The sequence below is a fragment of the Dryobates pubescens genome, chromosome 6 (genome assembly GCF_014839835.1).
Source record: "Dryobates pubescens isolate bDryPub1 chromosome 6, bDryPub1.pri, whole genome shotgun sequence".
In the NCBI taxonomy this organism is placed as follows: domain Eukaryota; kingdom Metazoa; phylum Chordata; class Aves; order Piciformes; family Picidae; genus Dryobates; species Dryobates pubescens.
Genome location: NC_071617.1, coordinates 21,407,430 through 21,431,317, shown reverse-complemented (window position 1 = coordinate 21,431,317; position 23,888 = coordinate 21,407,430). Strand labels below are relative to the sequence as shown.

The 23,888-nt window shown below is 42.2% G+C and overlaps 1 protein-coding gene across 1 annotated transcript; it reads right to left on the bottom strand.

Moving 5' to 3' along the window:
* Nucleotides 1-458: 458 nt before the first annotated feature.
* PPIL4 (peptidylprolyl isomerase like 4) lies at nucleotides 459-19,730 on the bottom strand. Its single transcript, XM_009897069.2, has 13 exons — nucleotides 19,640-19,730; nucleotides 18,628-18,695; nucleotides 18,460-18,524; nucleotides 17,231-17,348; nucleotides 15,843-15,985; nucleotides 15,411-15,507; nucleotides 15,116-15,232; nucleotides 13,376-13,500; nucleotides 10,924-10,990; nucleotides 9,968-10,079; nucleotides 8,661-8,757; nucleotides 7,949-8,087; nucleotides 459-1,544 (listed from the first exon to the last, which is right to left on the bottom strand). The coding sequence occupies exons 1-13, from the start codon at nucleotides 19,707-19,709 to the stop codon at nucleotides 1,320-1,322; spliced, it is 1,443 nt and encodes a 480-aa protein (XP_009895371.2). The 5' UTR covers nucleotides 19,710-19,730; the 3' UTR covers nucleotides 459-1,319.
* Nucleotides 19,731-23,888: the final 4,158 nt, after the last annotated feature.

Below are 23,888 nucleotides of genomic sequence, written 5' to 3'. Positions count from 1 at the left end.
GCTGGCCCTCCAGGGCAGAATAGTTTGCAGCAGCTCTTATTAGCTGCCTTGTATTTTAGATTTAGTCTTTGTCCTGCAGATCACATTCCAATGAGGGCTGCCAAGCTATAGCATTTTATTACACATTACGATCAGACACTACAGTAAGTAGTACAGAAAAAGTACAATTAGAAAAAAAAAGTTAAATGTATTCACCAAAGCAGTCTGCCTCTGAATCTTCACACATCCATGGAGGGGAAGGAAAGACAATACCCTCTGGAAAGAAACACGGCATGCATGCTCTTAAACTGTGTGCATACTGCCTAACACTGTTTAAATAGTGAGGAGTAAGCTAGACATCTGAGAACCTACAGCCTTTCAGGAAGACCCCAGCTCTGATAACTTGACCTGCATTCTTCTGTAGATCAAGAGCTATTAACTGACCTAATTCTGCTACAAAACCCCAAAAAATAATCCCTTCTAGGTTTGGCAAATACAATGCAATTTGTGAATTCTGCTTTTCTGCCATTCTGTTAATGACTATTTTCTTTCTTGCCCACCCAACATAATGTGCCTGACACCACAGCAACCAGATCCCTCAGACACTAGAGGTCAGATCTTTAACAGTGACTACAGATGGGCCAAGTATCAAGGGAACCTCCATTTTTAAGAGGCCTCCCTCCAGCAATGCCACACAGCCAAGTGATCTGTGTAATTAAGCAAGCAAGTGCACACAGCTGATTCATTATGCTGCAGCACTTCCATGGCCCTTGCAAGCAGCGCTGCAGCACTTCAGTGCCTTTAACCACTGCTGCAGTGATGCCAGGACTGTGTGCTGACAGGACTAAGTACTTGATTTTACTGGAAGCATGTAAGACTTTTGAGTATTCCTACACAAATGGTATCTGCTCGCTTTCTGGAAGGAGTGTGCACTGCACATCTCTATATCCTCACATCTTCTACCACCCTCATTACAACAGCATCTGGAAGTGCTGAAAGGTAAACACAACTTCCTTGTAGAAAGGATGCATGTTCTGCAAATCTATTCACAGTGGAGAGGAGCAGTACAATTGTTACTGCATCCTTGTATTTCCCAGAAGCTTTAGACAACATTCCTTATCAGACACTCAAACCATCTCACTTATGTGAAATACTTTATTGAAACTACCTTTCTGGAATCAAGGCTTCCTCAGACAGTCATACACTGGGCATTCACAGAATTTGAAGGCCAAGCTGCCAACAAAAGGCAACTGCTTTTACCCAGTAACTGCACAACCATTTGAGAAAACTCTGGAAATGCTGGAAAAAAACCCATAATTTAGTTCTCCTTTCCTCATCTTTCATCTGTACTTGGACCTTTCTTTGTCTTTTGATTTCTTAGGACTTCTGCTTCTGTTTGCTTTTCTATCCCAGTCCCTTATTTGGAAGTCTTCTTTGTATTTGTCCTTTTGTTTGCTGTACGAGTAGTCTCTCTCGTGAGAGCGGCTGCGACTCCGATGCCTGTCTTTCTTCTCGCTCTTTACCCTCTCTCTGCAGTGTTCTCCTTCATGTCTTCGATCAGAATCCTGTCAAAAGAATTGGGCAGAAACGCAGTTACAGACAAAGGCGTGAAGAGAACTAGTCAAGCAGGGTTGGCTCCTTGGCTAAAGCTGGTACTACCTGCAATAGAGTCACGATCCATCAAGATCCATGATGACTTGAAAAAGGTAACACACAAAAAAACCTCCACTGTAACTACATGAAGAAGATAAGCTTACAGCTTTTATCAGCATTTCTGGGAAAAGAGCATGACTGCCAGGCATGCTGCTGCTTGTATTTCCTAAGGAACTTTAGCAGAAATTTGTTGTATCAGGGATTCAACTTGGATATTACCAAACTTTTCATGAGCATCTCACAAGCTCCTAAACTAGACTTGGATTCTGACCTCCTATCTAAGCAGCATATCTATCACAGGTTTTGGTTCAAGCCCCACAGGCATTCCAGTGCTAGGAAGAGGCCCAACACTAAGACCTGCTTGTAATAATCTTTAATGGTCTAAATTCTAGGCTAACTTACAGAGACCAACTACACCCCCACCCCCCCCAAAACACTTTCTTGAAGCTAGAAGTCCACAAGAAAAGGCAGCATGGAGAATTCAAACCTTTCAAGTGTACAATCAAATGGAAATAATGAAGTAATGCAAACTCAGTCACTGCATGTAAAGCCAAAGAAACTTCAATTATTTAAAAGAAGAGTGAAAAAACAGCACTCCAAGCAGAGCTTTTCTCCATAAAGGCAGTCTTAGGGTGGTTCTCAGAGCAGACACCACCTTCACATTTACACAGATAATGAAACGGAAGGGTTACAATAGGGAACACAAACCCCCTGGATCACATACATGAATAAACACAAATTTGATCTTTATCTACATAATCAACAATTTCTGCTACTGCTGGGTACAGTAATCTCACTAGTGGCCAAATGCTTATTCTGCTTCTGTACTGTCACACTTTGTTTCTGTACAGCATTTAAAATCTGAATCCATCAAGAAGGAATGGCACTTCCAGGTATTGGCAAGAGCTCTGTCCATTCAACTTCAGACTGATGCACACACAGCCACATTACTCTTGTACCCAAAAGCTTCAGTCATCATATGTTTGTACAAAAGGATAGGTCCCAAGCCCCTTTGTGGCAAGGCCTGAGTAAGCATCAGAAGACAGACACACTGGTGGTAGAGGGGAACAAGACAAAAATGTAGGCCAGAAAAGCAAATGGCAGGCTTGGTGCACTGCTCCCTTCTACCTGCCTTGTTGCTGAAGGTTCTTCCTAGCACATGAGAGAAACAAGACAAAAGCAGAACAGCTGCAAAATCTACCAAGCTAACACTGGATACAGGCTATGGGCCAAGTCATGGCAAGGGAAATGGTTGGTGAAGCCTTGAAAAGTAAAGACAAACAGTCCATGCTGAATGTCATAGAAAACAGAAACTTGCTGAAAGGATTGAAAAAGTCAATGTGCATGGAGCCAGCTAAGCAGGATGCCCATCACAGAACCATGTAAGGTATAGGTGTCTGAAAGTGCTATGAAAACTGTCACACAGTAGCTACACACAGTGTAAAGAAAAGAAAAGAAAAAACCAAACCAGTATTATGAATAAATTAATAAGTTCTATAGTTAATAGAATGAATTGAATCTGAGTTCTCCCTGGGTTACATTTCCCCTTAAATAAGATTTTACCTTTTCTATTTGGCACAGAAAAAAAAGTCAATTTTTAAACACTTTAAGTTACAAAAAACAAAGGTATTTTGAAATAAAAATCTTTGATGCCCTATCCAAGTGAGAAACACACTGTTTTACCACTGCAAGAGGAAGGGAAAAAGATTCCTACTTAAAAACAGGCTGTGTCTCACTGATGAAGTCCAGATTTCTCACTCCAGGATGACAGCCCCTCATCAATCAATGAGCAACTGATGATCACCCAATTCTTAATCCAGCACTATGTGGGTAAACACACATGAGGAAGGAAATATGAAAAGAGGGAAAGACACTTCTCTGGAAGTTCATGGCCGGCTCTGGCAAAAGAAGCGATTTTCCAAACAGCACTTGCAGGTAAATCAGCTAGAGATACCACGGAAGTGGAATACACATGCCATCTCCAGGTACTGTAAGCACACTAGTTAAAAGCAGCAAGCAGACACAGCCTGTTCAGAACTGAGATTTTTATCAAGCCTGACCCTGAATAAGAAGAGAATAGTGTCCGATAAGCAGTAAGAGCAGGAAATTAAGAACAGGAGAAAAAAAAATCAGTATCTCTGCCAAAACCACACACTACAGAAACCTGGAAGTCAAGAAGCCCCTATGTCTCACAAAAATTGACTGGACAGACTACACTGCTCCAAAGATACAATTACCTATAAACCAGTAAAACCCAAGAAACCAAACAACAGAGAAAATTGCAAAGGGAAGAAACTCATAATATAGATCTCAATCAGAAGCACAACCTGTGTTGTCTTTTTACAGAGCCACGTGGGTAGTCCAGCCTCCCACTCCAGACCCACATCCTGTTACCTACTACAAAAACTCCACAACACCTGACCACTTCCACCCTCTGGAATCAAGTCAAAAGGTGTAAGACTCAAAAATAGACTCTTAAAACATCAACACAGTGGTTGAAGAGTCAAGAAATGGCTGTCAGACTAAGAAAAGGATGAGTCAAAACATACTAAAGAAAACAAAAGAAAACTAAACAGCAAGAGGACAGAAAACATCATGGAAATTATTCAGAAAATAAATCCCCTTCAGTCATAGCTGGAGGTGTAAGCACAAACTGCAGTTTCATTTGTGAGATCTTCCCATTATAAGACCCTCTTCTCTATTAATTAAAATATCTGTCACACCAGGGGCTCAGGGTGGAAGTTTATGTAGGAAGCATGGCTATTTGTGGTCTTTGGCCAGTTAGTTGCAGGGCTGCTGCTTACTTGTTTTAAAGTTCTTACCTCAAATATATTCTAATGTTTCCCAAAAATAGGGAAAATTCCTTTTCTCCTATACTAAAAATGCTACTGTTCATCAAAAAAAACTTTCCTTACCGTTATGCTTTATGCTAGCCTGGTGTTCCCTTTGAGTATACTCTGCTGAAGAACACACTTCCTCACCCATTCTTGTGCAAATTAGAATAGAATACATAGAATACATAGAATAAACCAGGTTGGAAGAGACCTTCAAGATCATCGCGTCCAACCCATCAACCAATCCAACTCCGCCCAAGCAACTAACCCACGGCACCAAGCACCCCGTCAAGTCTTCTCCTAAAAACCTCCAGTGATGGTGACTCCACCACCTCCCCAGGCAGCCCATTCCAATGTGCTATCACTCTTTCTGTATAGAACTTTTTTCTAACATCCAGCCTGTATCTCCCCTGGCGCAGCCTGAGACTGTGTCCTCTTGTTCTGGTACTGCTTGCCTGGGAGAAGAGACCAACATCCGTCTGTCTACAACCTCCCTTCAGGTAGTTGTAGAGAGTAATAAGGTCACCCCTGAGTCTCCTCTTCTCCAGGCTAAGCAACCCCAGCTCCCTCAGCCTCTCCTCGTAGGGCTTATGTTCCAAACCCCTCACCAACTTTGTTGCTCTTCTCTGGACTCGTTCCAGAAAGTCAACATCCTTCCTAAACTGAGGGGCCCAGAACTGGACACAGTACTCGAGGTGCGGCCTAACCAGTGCAGTGTACAGGGGCAGAATGACCTCCCTGCTCCTGCTGGCCACACTGTTCCTGATGCAGGCCAGGATGCCATTGGCCCTCTTAGCTGCCTGGGCACACTGCAGGCTCATGTTCAGTCTACCGTCGACCAGCACCCCCAGGTCCCTCTCAGCCTGACTGCTCTCCAGCCACTCTGACCCCAGCCTGTAGCTCTGCATGGGGTTGCTGTGGCCAATGTGCAGAACCCGGCACTTGGATGTGTTAAATCTCATGCCGTTGGACTCTGCCCATCTGCCCAGCCTGTCGAGGTCCCTCTGCAGAGCCTCTCTACCCTCCAGCAGATCAACTCCTGCCCCCAGCTTGGTGTCATCAGCAAATTTACTGATGATGGACTCGATGCCCTCGTCCAGATCATCAATAAAGATGTTAAAGAGCAAGGGGCCCAGTACTGATCCCTGGGGCACACCACTAGTGACTGGCTGCCAGCTGGATGTGGCACCATTCACTACCACTCTCTGGGCTCGGCCCTCCAGCCAGTTCCTAACCCATCGCAGTGTGCTCCCGTCCAAGCCATGGGCTGACAGCTTGGCCAGGAGTTTGCTATGGGGAACGGTGTCAAAGGCCTTGCTGAGGTCCAGGTAGACTACATCCACAGGCCTCCCCACATCCACCAGGCGGGTCACCTGATCATAGAAGGAGATCAGGTTGGTCAGGCAGGACCTGCCCTTCCTAAACCCATGCTGGCTGGGCCTGATCCCTTGGCCATCCTCTAAGTGTTGCGTGATTGCACTCAGGATGACCTGCTCCATAATCTTTCCTGGCACTGAGGTCAGGCTGACAGGCCTGTAATTCCCTGGCTCATCCAACCGGCCCTTCTTGTGGATGGGTACCACGTTGGCCAGCTTCCAGTCAGCTGGGATCTCTCCAGTGAGCCAGGACTGATGAAAAATAATGGAGAGTGGCTTGGCCAGCTCATCTGCCAGCTCCCCAGACTATACTCAATTCCTAAATCTAAAAATAATTAATTACAGTTTTTGTATGCTAAACAGGATTTTGTCAGCTAAGATGCCTGAAGATTTCATCTGGAAAGGGCTGTCCCCACTCTAAATGAGATACATACTATACAGAACACACTATGACAATATTCAAGTACAGACACAGAAAAAAATTCTTCCCAGAAATTAATTTCACAGCTCCAAGAGGGAACTACATTGCTTGCCATCAGAGAATAGAAGTAAGCATCCATATGACAAGAAGGATCTGGACATGCTGGAACATGTCCAGAAAAGGGCCATGAGGATGAACAAAGGGCTGGAGCACCTCTCCCATGAGGACAGACTGAGTGAGTTGAGGCTATTCAGTCTGGAGAAGAGAAGGCTCTGAGACCTTATTCTGGCCTTCCAATATCTGAAGGGAGCCTAAAAGAAAGGTGGTGAGGGACTTTTTAGGATGTCAGGTAATGATAGGACTAGGGGGAATGGAACAAAAATAGAAATGTTTAGATTGAGATTGAATGTTCGGAAGAAGTTCTCCACCATGAGAGTGGTGAAACACTGGAACAGGCTGCCCAGGGAGGTGGTGGAAGCCCCATCCCTGGAGGTTTTTAAGGCCAGGCTGGACATAGCTCTGAGCAATATGATCTAGTGTGAGGTGTCCCTGTCCATGGCAGGGGGGGTGAAACTAGATGAATACCCATTTCAGGAACATTAAAACAACAATATCAATTGGCCAAAAAGAGAAGTCTAAATCAAGCTTAGTCTAGACCTCTTGTACAGGTATATGCTTCAGTGGAAACTTCAGTTATAAGAACAGGTCCCCTCAGATCCTGACTGAATTAGTATATGAACAGTGACAAAAAGCCTTGTACCCTGAATGAGCAGTAGGGCTCACTGGTGACACTGAAAAAATGTAATTGCTAATGTTCCTAAGAAAAGTTACTTTACCATCACAGCAAGAAGCAATGCAACAGGCAACAAAACTCATGCCAGGACAATGGCTTTAACTACTGAGGCCAGATCCTTACTACTTTCTGCACAGTTGCTGGAAGACAGCTTTGTTCTCAGTGAATGCTTGCTTTGTAACTGGGGTTTGGTAATTTTTTGTTCTTCAGCTTAATGCTCAGACAACCCCACACTCATGCAGACATTGTTTCCCTGAAACATTGATATTTTGACTGTCCCAAGTTCACAGACACAGGAGAATGTTGATTTGACAGGCTGCAGTGGAACTGATGAATGACAGAACACGGTCTTCAAATGATCTCCTCCACAGCCCAAATTGCTAGCACAATACAGATGCAAACAAACCTGCATGCAGATTTTACACAATCACTTCCAAAGCAGTTAAGGAAAGCTTAAAAAAAGATAATGCAAAGAGCCTGAGTTTCTGATTCCATATGGGGAAAAGCCAACACGTGTTGGCCTGGCAAGAGAATGAGAAATAGTTTGCATTCACGAAATATGATCAACTCCTAGCTCATGACAGGCACTATGTGAACAACAGATTCAAAGTGCTGAAGACCTCTTACTACTTTGTAAGAGGCTACATCGCCTCTTCAGGATGTTTTGGCAAAAAGTCTTTCAGATGTGTCAAGCTTCAAAAATGAGGGAAGATTTGGAAAGCCCTTTTCATTATCAGATACTAACATCAGTTTTCTGTATGTTAACAACTGTTGTATTCTATGGGACTGTGCATGTCATGTCCTCAGATCAATTCCTGATCTCTTCTTCCTGCTTTCCCTTACTAGGATAGCAATAAACAAATATGAAGTCAATGCATTAAGAGGTATGTACCTTAGATTTTTTTGTCCTCTTGTCATCCTCTTCATCTTCAGAGTGGTGGTGCTTTTTCTTCTTTTGTTTTTTACCCGAGTGTGACTGACTTGTTTGAGACTTTTCTACATCCTCATCCAGCACGAGGTCATACTTGGCACTGATGGTGTTGGTTAAGGACAGATCTGTTACTTAGTATCAATAAAATACCAGAACAGACAAGCTCATGAAACAAATCCCTGTATTTCTGTCAGAAAAGGATCCTACACATTGATTAAAAAAAAATAATAAACTGTGCTAAGATGATTGAATTCTGTCCTATCCAACAGGACAGCCTTTCTTTTCTACCTGTGGTCTTCTTTCTCTCATGCTCACCACAAGCAAAACACAATCTCAGAGCATGATTTAGTTACAGCTGTGGTCCTGTTTTGGACGCAGCAGGTCCCCTCTGAAACCACTTAGAACTCTTTGTTATGCCAGATGTCATTCCAAGGCTGTAGACTGGGAACATCATTTACCTGCACACATTATGGAAGTTAAACATCATATCCTGATGTGACTAGATTCATCAAAGTTATCAGATGAAAAATGCAAAATGTTTAATCTCAAACATCAAATGGTTAAACGAAGCGGCAGCAAAGTTTGTCAAGTTTTAAGAATAACAAGTCCTTCCCAGGCTGCTTTCAAAAAGTGTAATTAGCTAAAAAAAATACCTTTGACCAGAAAAGGATACTCTTGCTTTGGCTTTACCTTCTCTTTCAAAGCAAGTTTTGAAGGTCTGTCACGCTCCTTTTCATACTCTTTGAAATCGTCCTTGCTATACCGCCCACCTGTTCACAGAAAAATGTACTTATTCACTCCAACTTAAAAAAAGCAACAAAAAACAACCAAACCCCACACCTATGATTAAGTTCTGCCTCTGAATTTAAGGGCTTTTCATAACCATACGGAGATGTGTAGGAAGATACAGTTCCAGCAAAAAAACCCACTGACATCTGGGTATCAGAGTAAAAGAGAGTAGGACAAGTTGTGATTTTCTGTCCTTCTCTTCCTTGTCACCAAGCAACATATGGATTTCTCCTTGCCCATGTCCAGAGGAGAAAACACATCAACAGCATCACAAAGCATGATTCAGCAATTGGTTTAGTGCCATGTTGATTACAGGTCCTACGTCACACTACACAAAATTCTGTAACCGTGAAAGCCCCCAGATTATTTCGCATTATTAAATGACTTTTGGTCTTGGCTGCACAAAGGGAAATCTACAAGACAGATACAGCTTAAGAATTCAAATGGAACACTACAACAGAAATTGTCATGTCTTGATTTAAACAGAAGCATTTTCCACCCACTGATTCCAAAGTACCAGTGCAGAGATTGAAACTATTCTGCAGCAACGTGCTGCCACCTCACGGTCATACTTAAAACTGCAGTATTAACCGGCTAGGCCAGGGACGGATACTGAAGGTGGAAGGCCAATACCTCCTCTATGTATTTTGGAGGTACTATATAAGCACAAAAAGATAACAATATAGTTACCTTTCCAATATTTAGGACAATTTAAACCCAAGCAACTCAAACAAAAGTTTTCCATCTAATCAGTTATTACACTATGCACTGCAGAGCATGGTATAGATCCAAAGCCCGCTCAGTTCTGTGAAGATCAAGTTGCAGTAACTCAGGGTCCATACCTAGTCCAAGTTCTATGCAAACAATTGAGAGCTGATTGCATTTCCATCATCAGTTACAAAGCTTGAGAGGAACAAATGATTTAATGGCAAAAATACATCTGATAAAAAGGTAATTCATAGCAATAGAATGTTAATAAAACAGTAGTAAACCTACTCTTTCTTATGGAACAAGTAAAGAGCAGAGGTAGCAACTGTGTTGCTCTATTTATCACAGTGCCAAGGAAAATTTATATCCCTGAGGATGAGATGATTTAAACTTGTAACAATTGTTTCTCTTCATATAATATTTACAGTTTAGAAGTCATGGCTTACAACATTGGAAGGGTCAAAGAATGGACAGTGTACCTACCTTTTCCCTTCCACTTAATCTTTGCAACAGACTGGCTAAAATCCACGTGTATCCGTCTGTCATCTATCAGCACGTTGTCCATTTTGAAGTAAGCCTTCTCACAGTCCTCCTCCTGATGTTATGTTTCCAGAAAATTTTAAGCAATGATTACTTGATAGGAATAGTCACAGAAGACAGCACACACAAATTCAACTGCTTAATGGCACACTTTTTTTTCCTAAAATAGCCTAGATCGCAGCAGTTCTTGCACTGTGCCATTTCAAAAGAAGTAGTGATGCTTTGTCCTGATGTCAGCATTTCACATCACAATTCTTCCTTCTACTATTTAAGAAAAGTGACAATCCAGCTACATTTGGCACATGTAATATATTCAGAAAAACAAGGGGGAAAAAAAGGACAACTGGTAAAAGCTTCATATTAAGTATAAGAACAGTTTTCCAGTGTCTTACAGTTTCTTTCACAGATTAGACATAAGTAGATACAAACAAGCAGCTATGCACCATCAAGTAAACTACTACTATCAATCCCACAGCAAGAGCAGCACGGTGATAAAGCAAGCATCTCTGACAAGCCCAATATAGGACACTACTGTACACACCAGTTTACTTTCTGTCACACACTCTCCTATCCTTACTGCAGCAAGCCTCCTTTTTCTCCTGGTATTCCCTTCTTTAACTCTTCAAAGTCCTAACATGCTCTGGGAGGAAAAAAGGACATGCTTTCCTCTTACTGGTTTCAGGACAACCTAAGAAATGTGCATTTGTATTGCACGGTTCAATAAAGAAAGACTTAAATGCCTGCTTCACATAGGACCTACAACTTACATAATTAAGTCAGTAAGAAAAAATGTTAGACAGCCCACACTTGGGGGTTTTGGTGCCATTCCTTAGTGAAAATATACCAAAAATTAACTTTCATAGGCAAAATCTACATACAGTGTACCTAAAACCCCATACCTTTTCAAACTCAATGAAAGCATAACAAAGTGATTCACCAGTCTTCCAGTCTCTAATTACTTCACAGCTGAAAAAAATAAATATGTAAAATTAAAATGTCAATGAAGTTGCAACAAAAAAGTAGGATAGGCAAGCACTGTTTAAATAGGAGAGTAACAGTTAAAAACCAAACAAAGAAATCCAACCACCACAACAAAGGTTATTACCACACTTGATTCTGAGACTTCTACTAATGTGGAGGTGTCCTGACAAAAAAACTCACATGATGTTGCTTGAGTAACTATTAAACCACTTGTGAGTTGTGAACATGAATTACAGCTCTAGGGATGAATTCTGATTAATGAAACAAAATGTGTTTTCAAATGTTATTTGTTATCAATTTCTTGTATTTCACTAATGAAACCCAAATTTCACATGCTGTTTTTCTCTTTACCAGATACCTTCTTATCAGGCAATTGACAGGGCAAAAAATAAGAAGCCTAAAATACTCAATCAGTAGACACAAACCAGCAACAACACAGCACTGCATCAGTATTACCAAACTCTTGTATACAATGTGAGAATCCTGACTACATGACGTTGAAGAAGGTCAGACAGGCCACAAGGGAAGGAAATGTGGCATTAAAGTGAAACTTGATAAGGTGAGACCTCTCCTAAGCGTACTGAGGAAGTGACAAATCATAGTTAGGGTACACAATCCAAAATACAGTCAAGACAAAAAAAAAAAACACGAAAAAAACCCCACACAGCAACAACAAAAAAAGCCCCAACAGATCAAAACCAAAAGAGAAGCTGTTCTGACAAGCTGTAGGAATTCTTGACAGCAGCCGTCAGAGAGGAAGGAGGTAGGAGCCTTGTGCCAGAACTCTCCTTCACAGATGATTCAGAGAATCTTTCTGAAAGTGGGAGGACTGTAGAAGAGGTACTGAACAAACTAATAGAAAAAAAACTTAAATACTCTTATATACATAAAAGAAATTCCTAGGACACCCAGATGTCATGCGAGAGTTGCAAGAGTGGCAAACAATGGCAGTTCTGCTCACATACAGGCAGTCTAATGCAGGATCTGGGAGCCTGCAGGCCTGTATGTGGGTACTGCACACAGCGGTATAAACATAGCACAGAACAGAGTTAGCATGCATCTGAATAAACAGGACCACTTGAATAAACCAAATCAAAGTTCTCCAAAAGTCAGAAGGCTTGTGTGTGATGATCTGTTTGATGCAGTCTTTTGAAGTCTCTCTGGAAACTCTAACAAACTCTTGCACAAAAGGGTTTTGGGGAGATGAAGGAGCAATGGCATAAGGAACATGTTTGCATGATAAACACGTGAAAGACCAGGCAACAGCAAAGAGTCATTTCTCAAGGAGATAGTAAAGATCATCACCAAATTCCTCTAGTGACCTATGGGACTGGTAGAATTGGGGGGAGGGAGGGGAAGACTGAAAAAAATGCAGAAAGTTCTTAGGAGATCACCTATCACCTGAAGAAGAGGACAGCAAATGATGTTCAGCATCAATAAATGCAACAAGAAGAGCATGGGGGTGTAAAACCCTAATTGTGTATTGTAAAAAGGATTTGATGGTAAAGCAGAGAATACCACTGTGCCACTGTAGGTCTGTAATTTCTTTAATACCATGTGCAGTTCTGGTTATCACAGAATGTTAGGGGTTGGAAGGGACCTTGAATGATCACTTAGTCCAACCTCCCTGCCACAGCAGGATCACCTATACCAGATCACACAGGAACACATCCAGGAGGGTTTTGAATATCTCCAGAGAAGGAGACTCCACAATCCCCACCAGGCAGCCTGTTCTGTTATATCATATTGAGATGAAAACAAAAGAACAGGAAAAGGCTGAGAAAATGGAAACATGGTAGGGAAAATTCCTCTACAAAGCATGAGTATGTAGGCTAGCACTCTTAACAAGATGACTTTGGAATATAGGACAGAGAGGTGCAGAAAAGCACGCTTTACTGTCCATCATGCCTTGTACACAAGTATGAGGAGGAATTAACTGAAACTACTAGAAGCCATGTTCAAGACAGGAGTCATGAGGAGCACCTGTTAACAAGGAGTATACTGGATACCACAAACATTTGCCACCTTTATCCCAAACCATACATCCTCCCATGGAAAAGAAAAACTCTGTGACTGTATCTAGCTGATGTAGCATCTGAGATAAAAATGCTGAAAGAAGGGACAGGATGGGGTGCTGCTTTCCCTATTCCCACACGTTTCTAGGCTGTCACTTAAAAACACTGCTAGGACAGGATAATCGTCTAGCTAGATCTGACTTTTTACCATCATTGTTGTGGTCTCTGCCCAAACACATGCAGGCACAGCATAAATCTCCAGAGATGCTAGAATACTAATTAAGTCAAATTCGAATGGACTGGGCATCAAGTTCAGTATTATCTAAGGTTTTCTTTTGTGTTTTACAATAATTACCTTTTAATGGGACCAAATCGTGAAAATATTATCTCTAGATCTTCATCTGTGGTCACAGGATTCAGTTTACAAACAAACAGCACATTTTCTGGTGGCTTGATCTCTGCATCTGGTAAGTCTCCCACCTGTGGCATACAGTAAAAGACTTTCATCAGTTCTGCCTAAAGCTCTCTACATTTTATTGCCACAAGCAAACCGAGAATACAGCTTCAGAATAACCTTCGATGCATTCGTATAACAGAATCAAAAATTAATACTTTTCCTACCCAATTTCACCACTGGGCCTTCAGCAAAGTAAAAAACACAACGCTTTCTACCTTGCTCTCCATGTACCCAACATAAATATACAGGTCTAAAATGCAAAAAGTGTACTTTTAGAGAATAGAATAGAATAAACCAGGTTGGAAGAGACCTTTGAGATCATTGTGTCCAACCTATCATCCAACACTACCCAATCAACTAAACCATGGAACCAAGCATCCTGTCAAGCCTCGCCCTGAACACCCCCAGCGACGGTGACCCCACCACCTCCTCAGGCAGCCCATTCCAGTGGGCCATCACCCTCTCTGTGTAAAACTTCCTCCTAACCTCCAGCCTAAACCTCCCCTGATGCAGCCTGAGACTGTGCCCTCTTGTTCTGGTACTGGTTGCCTGGGAGAAGAGACCAACCTCCGCCTCACTACAACCCCCCTTCAGGTAGCTGTAGAGAGCAATAAGGTCACCCCTGAGTCTCCTCCTTTCCAGCCTAAGCAACCCCAGCTCCCTCAATCTCTCCTCACAGGGCTTGTGCTCCAAGCCCCTCACCAACCTAGTTGCCCTTTTCTGGACACGCTCCAGCAAGTCAACATCCTTCCTAAACTGAGGGGCCCAGAACTGGACACAGAAACCATTATGAAAATGAAAAAAGGACTGGGTCCAATTCCTCATTCTTTCTCTGTATCCCAGATAAACTCACCTTTCCTTGAGATTATCAACAGCTTATACTTAAGGTATATTGATAGCAAATTGAGTTACAGAGGAAAACACACAAAACCCCAACACCGCCTCCTGTTAAACGGTAGCACTTGTTTTTAAAACCTGAACAAAAGACTTAATCTTTTAATTAATATGCTTACAAAAAGGCAACAGACATTAGTTTGTTTGCAGAAAGAAGCAAAATCACAAAAGAGAACACAGACTTTAAGCAGGGCAGTCTCAGAGAATCATACTGTTTTAACAAAATGATGGTGGAACTAATAGCTGGGGTTTCTCACATCAGTGAAATTAGAAGTACACTTATTTTCATCTCTTCAGCTTACATAACCCTCTACTGCCTGCTATCCAGCAATACTCACTGCACTGGCTCACGATACCCCACTTGCCTTTTTTAGCTAACCTTGACTTTTGGGAAAAGATTATCACCAATCAGCTCAGCTCTTTCCCACACATACTACACCTTTTCCAGGATTACAGATACTGTGCAGCATGTCATGTGTGTTATGCTCTTTAATTGACTGCATTTCTAGTAAGTTTTTACAAGTCCTCCACTGGTCCACTTTTAATCCTGACTTTGAAAATTAAATAACCACCAGTTTCATCAGAAAATTGCCTCCAGTGATCATGCTCTATCCTTTCACTTTACCACAGACATTCAGTAGCACAAATTGAGTCATGACATCACCATCAGATAACCAACTTCAAGATAAATAGTGCTCATTCTCCTAGACTGAATGCAATACGTAAATACAGAAAGATGTTCACCATTTCCAGAAGAATGGCACGAGTTTTTGCTTCTTTTTCTGCCTGAACTTCTTCTATTTCATCTGCAGACCGTCCTTTCAAGTCATCAATTTCTTCATCTGCTCCTATTCTGCCACTCTGGAAAATGAAGAAAAAAGCTGTTTATCACCAAGCCATTTCATTTTCCAAATACAACTTGGATGACCTGTCCCCTCACAACATGAAAAATGCTTAAGCACTGTATGTCTACAGAACTGGGCTTTCATGCTGTTCTTCCCACTTTAAAATTCCTCAAGAAGCTATCACAAACACTCACATCTAGCTGTTCCTTGGTTGGTTCTGGTGAGCGATCAGGAACGGACAAGCCAGGTGGATCTTCAAATGGATCATCTAAAATTACTGTATGATTTATCCTTGTAGAAAACAAAATGAAGACTAACATCAGCCACATGTAAATAAAACTCTCTTTACCCACAAAAAGCAGCCTTGATTCTCAGTTATATCCCAACATACTGCATGCATGCAAACACTAGTATGGACACTTTTGCAAAGGCAACATAGTTGCACATTTTCTTACATAGCTGATTATTTTTTTCTGCCTATTTTACCAACAATACTGGAATAAAAGTGTGTTTAAGATGCTATGTACAGGTCACCTCAGATAGCCATATTGAATCTCTTTCCAAAAAATATTACTTTGGTTAATTATGAAGGATTTCTCAAAAAGGGAAGTTAAAAACAGTCACACCTGATATCTTGATACGGGATAAAATCCTTATCGACAAAGGCTTCATTAATTGTCTTCAATACATCCATGCCTTCTGTCACTTCTCCAAATACTGTATGCACACCATCAAGGTAATCCAAGTTTTCCCCAGTAGTAATAAGAAACTATGGAAGAAGATACAAAACAAGTAACAGTAAACACAAAAATCCAGGGCTTGAGTTCTACGTTAGGAGAGAGAGAACTCTCACTGGAATCAGTGGGGCGGGGGGAGGGAAAGAAACCAGCCTCTTCTTGACTTCTGCAGGAGAACATTAGTCTTCTTCCATCAGCTCTGAGAACATGGTGAGCCAGCCACAGCCAGGAAGGCAGGCTTCTCACACAACTGCCCCTCTGCCTGAGCTTGGTCTGACTCAGCAATCTGGCAGAAAACCAGACTGGCAGAGGAAGAGCAGGAAGTCATCTGCTAGATAGGTTTCTTAGGCAAGATCAGCAAAGGTGGTGACTGATGTGACAGCCAATAAAGGGGAAAGGACAGAAACAACAAGGCTACCACCTCTCTGGGCAGCAGTGAGCTGTGAGCTAAGGTCAGATCACCTGCTCAAACTGCATTCAGCAAGTGCATTTTCAAAAAACCCCAATTTCACACATGCAATGCAGGGAAACAGCAAAACTGACTCCACATATTACAAGCTCTGGCTGGAATAAAACCATAGCTTTCTTTAAATTGCTTTGACTATTAAAAGCACCACTTATACACAATTAAAGCATAAAGAGATTACAAGCGAGGCATTTTAATATTTAAAAGCAACAGTGCATTTGAAATAGTAATTTAGAAATAATTCTGTGAGATTAGAACTTTAACTATGTCTACAGCAACAACATGAACAGGGAACAGTACACACAACACCAACACTTTCAAAAATTGTTTTGTAACAGTACTGTACATTTACTGTACTGTAAATTTATACTGTATTACTAAAGCACACTTGTACATAATGATGCAGAGGACTCTGTAGTACGATTTCAGTTTCCGAACTAAGGTGAAGTTATAACTACAAAGTTTTGAGATTATTTCAAACCCCAGTTTCCTTACTTTTCACTTCCACAGGATTTTTTGACTGCTCATTCTGTGGGTTAGCAAAATCACAGGCAGGTATTAACAGAAATTCATAAACAAAAGGAAAAAAATTAAAAGGACTGAATCCAAACAACAAAGAGAGAAATTATAGTTACTCTAGGACACTATGCAACACACTTTCCTATGAACCTTGTTTTACATGCCTTTTGACCACACTACAAGAATATGCTATTGAGATGACATTACTATTGCTGTCTCTCTTGTAAATTCAAGGAACTTTCAGTTTAGTTACTCAGACATGTACCAAGGCTTTCCAACATTGTATGCTGACCTGTGATCCATGCTGATCGTTCCCATTGTTCACCATTGACACGGTTCCTTTCTTCTTGTGCTTAATTCTTGGTACTTTTTCTGCCTCAAAAAACCTAGCTTGATCGCCGTACAGTTGACTGAAAATAAATGTAACAAATATGTCACGAGTTAAAAGTGCTCTAAAACAGTCAAAAAACCTTTACATTGGCATTCAAGTAAACCCAGGACATCTGCTGCATCCATGCATTTTTATGGACCTGTATTCTTAAAAGAACTAACTTGCTTTTACATGGAACAATAGTTTTTAATCTGAGGCATTTCAGAGAGGTTTTTCTGGGTGAGGTGTACATTTTAAAATGCAGTCTGTAACACTTTTCTAAGACAGGAAGAGAATACAAATTATCCACACTGTAAAACCTCAGGATTTTTCCTGAAACAACAGAAACGCCAATTTCATGGACTTCAGCAGTAATAAACAGGATTAAACCCCCAAACTGCCATTCTCCATGCTAGTAGCAGAACAGAATCTGCCACTCGCATAGAACGGTTCAGGTTGGAAGGGACTCTAAAGATCATTTAGTTCCAACCCACCACCATAGCAAGAGACACCTTCCACTGGACCTGGCTGCTCGAGACACTTTCCAGCCCGGCCCTGAATACCTTCAGAGAGAAGACATACACAATTTCCCTAGGCAACCAGTCCCAGTGTCTCACCACCCTTACTGTAAAGAATTTCTTTCTAATATCCAGTCTAAATCTACCCTCCTCCATCTTAAATCCATGCCCTCGTCTTACCACAACAAGCTCTTGTGAAAAGTCCTCCTCCATCACACTATCTGCCGTACCAATGAGCCTCAAACACCGATTATCTACCCATATGCAGAAACATCTTGGGTCTGGCAAGACTTCATCTGCTTAGCACAATTATACTGCTTCCAGGATCAGCAAAGGCATGATCCAGGTGTTCAAGATTTTGCATTTAAGAGGCTAAAATACATAGCAGACTTACAGAAGTCAATATTGGTCTAGCAACACTGTTCAAACTGTCCATGAAAATTTAGAAAAGAATGGCCAAAGGCAGCATACATGTTAAAAAAGTATTTAGGTACACCAAAGAAGATTATGCATCAACATTTTTACTTCCCATCAATAATTCTGCCCTCAAAGAGATGAAGACAATCTAATTGAAATCCCTATTATCCTGTACAATTACTCTGTCAATTAAGAAACACAAACACTTTTACTTACCAAAATATGGATTCCCCTCCACGGCCAGTTCCCATGGGGTCCCCAGTTTGTATAATAAAATCTCTCTGTCACAAACCAGAACATATAAGATATTGCTTTCATGTTTGCAACTTTTAAAGAAAAACAAACAAAACAAATAAACAAAGCCAAGGAATTGAGAATACTCACCTGAACATTATATATAAGACAATAGTTGTAGTACTTGACTTTGCAGAGCTTCAGAAAATTCAGACAAGCTGTAATAAATTATACCAATATTAACTAAAGAAAATCCCAGATACAGTAAGTGTAGCCATAACAGGGAGCCAGTTTCATATGAAGAAGAGCAGTTTTGTAGGACACTGTGCTCAAATTTACAAGTGTACAACCTATAAAGGGTGCAAGAAATGCTCTAAGGAAAGGTAACATTGTCGCCCTTCCTAAAGTCTACCTCTAGTGATTCGAAGAGCTCTAAATAGAGCTAGTTGTACAGAAATGCACTTTTTTCCCCAAGTACATAAGAATACCACAGTTACTTTTTGGTTTAGAATGTATTAATTTGCTCAGTTACATTTATAATAGTCTATTAAAAACAAACAAGCAAACAAACAAAGCTTCCAAACAAGAACTGATGATTCCAAGTATTTCATACATGTATGTACAAACTGCCCGGGCAGGGAGTCCGCTGACTGGCACTCTTTTGGATCCAAAGGCAGGACTGAGGCCCGACGTGAGGCATGGAAGCACAAGGAGGGAGCAGGCAGCTGTTGACTGAAGCCACTATCGGAAGCCCGTTGCCTCAGAAGGCCGTGACGGCATCTACACCTCAAGCTGCGACAGCCCCGGCAAAGGCTCCCGCTCGCTGCAAGCGTCGCGGGCGGGGTGCCGCCGGGCAGCTCTGAGGACAGCCTGCGGAAGCGCGAAGGAAAAGCCTAGCTTCCACCCCGAATGTTGGAAAAACCTCGGAAAGCTTCGCAGCTTCCAGAGCCGCAGGGAAGCGACATAGGCTTCCTCCCCTAGCGCCCCAGAGGCAGCCATGAGCAGGGCCGGGCGGTTCAAAACCGGCACTTCCCGACCCCTCTGGCGCCATCCGGCCACCCGAAAGCCCTCAGTCCACCCGCTGCTTTATTCAGGGCTTCCACCTGCCCGCGCCAGGGGCAAACCCGCGCCTGCCACCGGCCGCACCCGCGTCAGCTCTTACCGCGGGGCCGCTCCTCCGTGTACAGGTCAATCACCAGGTCGCCCAGCGTAGTCTCCAGCAGCACGGCCATGACTGACACCCTCCGCCGCACAGCGACACGGGCCTGACGTCGCTGCACCGCCCTCTGCCGGCGAGGAGGAGGAGCTGGCGCCGAGGCAGCTCGGCCCTACCGCCTGCTGGCAGGCAGCGAAGCTATGGAGAGGGAGAGAGGGTTATCCGAGGGAGCCCTGTCAGGCGCCATGAAGGTGCAGAGGGAGCTTTCCGCTCCAAACACCGTCTCTTCTCGGGCTGCATGCTCCCGTAAGGGCTTCGGCCTGGCCAGTCGGCCGAGCCGGCCCTCGAACCTGCCCCCCTCCATGCTGCACTCTTCCCGGCGTGAAGCGAGGTGCACGTCGAGCACAGCAAGGGCTCGGGCTCCCGCTCCCACTTCCCCTTACCCCGCCAGCCCTCAGGCTACTGGAAAATACGGCTCGGCTGCAGCAGCACGCCTCTCCCCGCCAGAGGGGACAAGGCGGGAGGCAACGGGACAGGCGGGAGGCAACAGGGGATGGGGGAAAACAGGGGGGAAATGGAGGATCCCCCATCCTGTTACCAAAGCAGCGTGCATGTTCAGGATTAAACTGTTCTTTTAGACGACATACTGTAACAAGAGAGGGACTTGTAATCGGGATGTCCTCGAATGTTGAAGCATCCTAGACAAACATGTAAAAAGTGCTACTAAATAATGTAGTCAGCTTTCGGCTCGAAAATAGTGTTCTAGGTTAATCTGACCTCATTATAATGTTAAACCCCACACCTTCTACCTGGAAAACGCCTGCCCGAAATAAACCGCGCACCCTATGAGCATGCGTAGTGAATTTAAGAGACTCTGGACCTTTAACGGGAAGCGAGCAAGAGACAGACCAATGGATAAATGGTAGGTGTTGACATGAGGCGTAGCTGATACATTTAACTGCATAAATAGCTGCCCCTAGCGCCTGAACTTACGCAACTTCATAATAAACCAATGTTGACTTTCTAAAAAAAAAAAAAAAAATAAAATATATAGTTTGTAGAATTTCCCTGGTTACAGTTTTCGGTAACACCCCCAGGACCAAGATCCTCTGACAAAAAACACCTTCTGAGGCTGATTACGCAGCTTTTGAGCATGATGCTTGGAGAGAGATGTGTGTGCTTATAGTTGTTAGTTAGAGAGTTATAAAGCAATTAAGAGATCAAACATTTGCCTTTAGTATCAACGGTCACAACACAACCTGTAGTACTGTGTATGACACCATGTAAACAGAATTTATTCTTTTCCATTAGATGCCATACCATGTTGAACTTACGTGTTACAGATGAACTAATGTAAAGGTTCCTTGCTTTCAAATGTGGGATTCTGCTCCTCTGTGCAAAGAGCTTCCATGTCAGTCTATACTGTTGTCGCCTCTTTCCAGATCGTACTTCGGTCCCCATCACACAGTGAGTTAATCAAGTTACTAATCCATTGGAAAACCTTTTTTTTTTTTATTGCTGATTTTGCTTTCTGCCAGATTAGTGAACCAAACTGATCTGCCATGCAGTAAAAGAGAACCAGTGAAGCAGAAGTAGGCAAACAGGAATACACAACTGGGAGTACACAGGTGCATGTAAGTGCAGGATCTCCTCTTTAGGCAGCAATAAAAGTAGTATCAGATCCACACATTATATAACAGCACCTTTATAAATAGCCAAGCAGGGAAGACAGTGTGCTGGTCCTGGAACCACAATTTGCACTGCAGGGAGCTGTATTCTGCTCCACAGTGTACCAGTTTTCAAAGCTGATTGTGCTATCATGTGTTCTGCAGCATTGCATTAGTTTTGTGAGTTTATTCCCAGTCTGTACATCAATCCTGAATTGATTCAAGACTATTTTAAGCCATCCTGTAAGGCAGTTATCAATAGAGGAAGCACAATAACACATGTTACATTTAATCCTCTGAAACTTTAAGCAGGATGAAAACAGTGCATCATTTTTGTGTGTGTGCTGACTGAAGTTTAACTGTAGACTTGCTGCTTTAAGAACTCTTCATTTGCACGCTAGTAACAAAGCATAACACTAACTTAGGCCAGGCTTTTATAATTAATTTTAGTAATAACATAAATTAAACAATAATTTCCTTAATCTATGTATTGGCTTTTGACTGCTAATAACCCATAATGGAGGTTCAAAGTAAAAATCCTAGAACTATAGAATAGTTTGTGCTAGAAGGGACCGTAAAGATCATTTAGTTCCAACCCCCCTGCCATGGACAGGAACCTTCCACTAAACTAGGTTGCTCAAGGCCCTGTTCAACTTGGCCTTGTACAGTTCCGAGGAGAAGATATCCACAACTTCCCTAGGCAACCTGTTTCAGAGTCTCACTACCCTCACTATAAAGAATTTCTTCCTAATATCCAGTCTAAATCAACCTCCTCAAGCTTAAATCCATTCCCTCTCATCCTATTACAACAAGCCCTTGTAAAAAGTCCCTCCCTGCTTTCTCCTAGGCACCCTTCAGGTACTGGAAGGCTACCATAAGGTCTCCCAGAGTCCTTCTTTTTACCCATGTGCAACACTCACATCCCTCTGCACAGTCCACAGTCCTGTCCTGTAACCAGTCCCCTCCTTTTCATGGAGATCTTCACACAACCTGCACACATGCTATTTCAAATCTTCTTAAACTTGTTTAATTACTTCTTTAAGTATTTGGCAAACTTCTGATTTCTTTCCAATTCAAATATGAAAATGAAGCATTCTCACCCTACACCACCTTCTCTTGATACTTATCATATCAAGTGAAAGAATCCAGCTCTTCCTGAGTCAAGCTAAAAGGAATCAAAGACCATGATCCAATCCAGCCCTTACTAAGTCAAGCTAGAAGGAATCAAAGACCATGATCCTGACTTCCACAGCTTCTGCTCATGGGACTTGAGAAGAGTGACTCAGTATATCAAACAAGAAGTCCTGAAGCCAAGGTACTAAGAAATCTGTCTGCAGACTACATCTTGGCCTATGTTCTGTCAGCAGGAAAAGACTAGTGTGATAGAAGGTCAAGGCAACATGAGGTTTGTGCTAGATGAAACCAACAAAACAGAGATTTACAGTTCTCACAAAATGGCTTTTCATGGTCACATTAAAAATGTCAGGAACATAATTTCCACTTTTAATCTGAACCACTGAAATACAGCATGTCAGGCACATTCAACCAGTGGTCAACCTCAGTACAAAATACTTTAAAATGTTACATATTTTAATAATTACAAATGTCAGGACATCTTCACCAGTTAATCAGCTGTATTTTTTCTAATCTTTAAAATAGTACTAACTACTGAGAATAAATGCATTTATGGATGAAATATTTCAAATTTTCACATAATGAAATTCACTTCACAATAAATGATTTGCTTAGGTCTCATTTTCTAATGCCTTTTGTCTTGTACCAGATGTTTATAACAGTGTCTTGTGAATGCAAACTGCATATAAAATACTAATTTTCCATGGGTTGTATGATTTCTGTTCACTATCAACCAAGTAGAAGTCATGGAGCAATATAAAATCAGGCTACAGAATGCTTCAACAAGACATCTGATACATTAAACCCTGCCCAGAAAAGCTGTTAAGATGTTTGCCACTGTTGCCTTTAGGTTATTTTTTCTTTGCTAACAGATAGAGGCAATCTTTCTTGTTGCCAGCAAAGCACTTTCTGTCTTCATATCAACCACGGACTTGGAGATCCAGGTTGTTTCCTTTCTCTTTGCCTGAGACTTTCATGGTTTTGACTGCTGATTGCTTCCCACCATTTTCTCTTCAGCTCTTTAAAACTTTATTATGCGCTTTCTTCCTTTCTGGTGACTCTTTCTGCTCTCCCCTAGAGTACACTGCCTTTGCTTTCAGGAAACCTTTCTTGACATATGATGCTCAAAACTTACTCTGGAATGACTCTCCCCAGGTGACCCTGGCCATTTACACACATAGCAGGTGAACAACTGTAGGCGGCTTATGGGTATGAACGAAGTAGCTTGGTTTGAGGAATGTACATCTCATATAGACCAGTAATTATTGACATTAGCTATAGAGGTAATTCTCTTACTATGCAAAGTGCTTTCGAAAGTTGTCATCCTCTATTCACGGTACGGCGTTTGTAGGAGAGGCGCGTATCCGCACGTCATTCCCCAACGCACAGCTCGGATCTGCCCGCGGCGGCGGGACAGGGGCAGGGTAGAGCCGGACAGGGGCAGGGGCAGGGGC

Coding starts and splice junctions, on each gene's coding strand:
- PPIL4 (XM_009897069.2), bottom strand. CDS start 19,709: ATGGCCGTGCTGCTGGAGACTACGCTGGGCGACCTGGTGATTGACCTG. Junction 15,986..17,230: donor ACGATCAGCATGGATCACAG/GTCAGCATACAA, acceptor CTTCTTCCATAG/TTTCTTATTACTACTGGGGA. Junction 8,758..9,967: donor GATTAAGTGGAAGGGAAAAG/GTAGGTACACTG, acceptor TTCTGTGAACAG/GTGGGCGGTATAGCAAGGAC.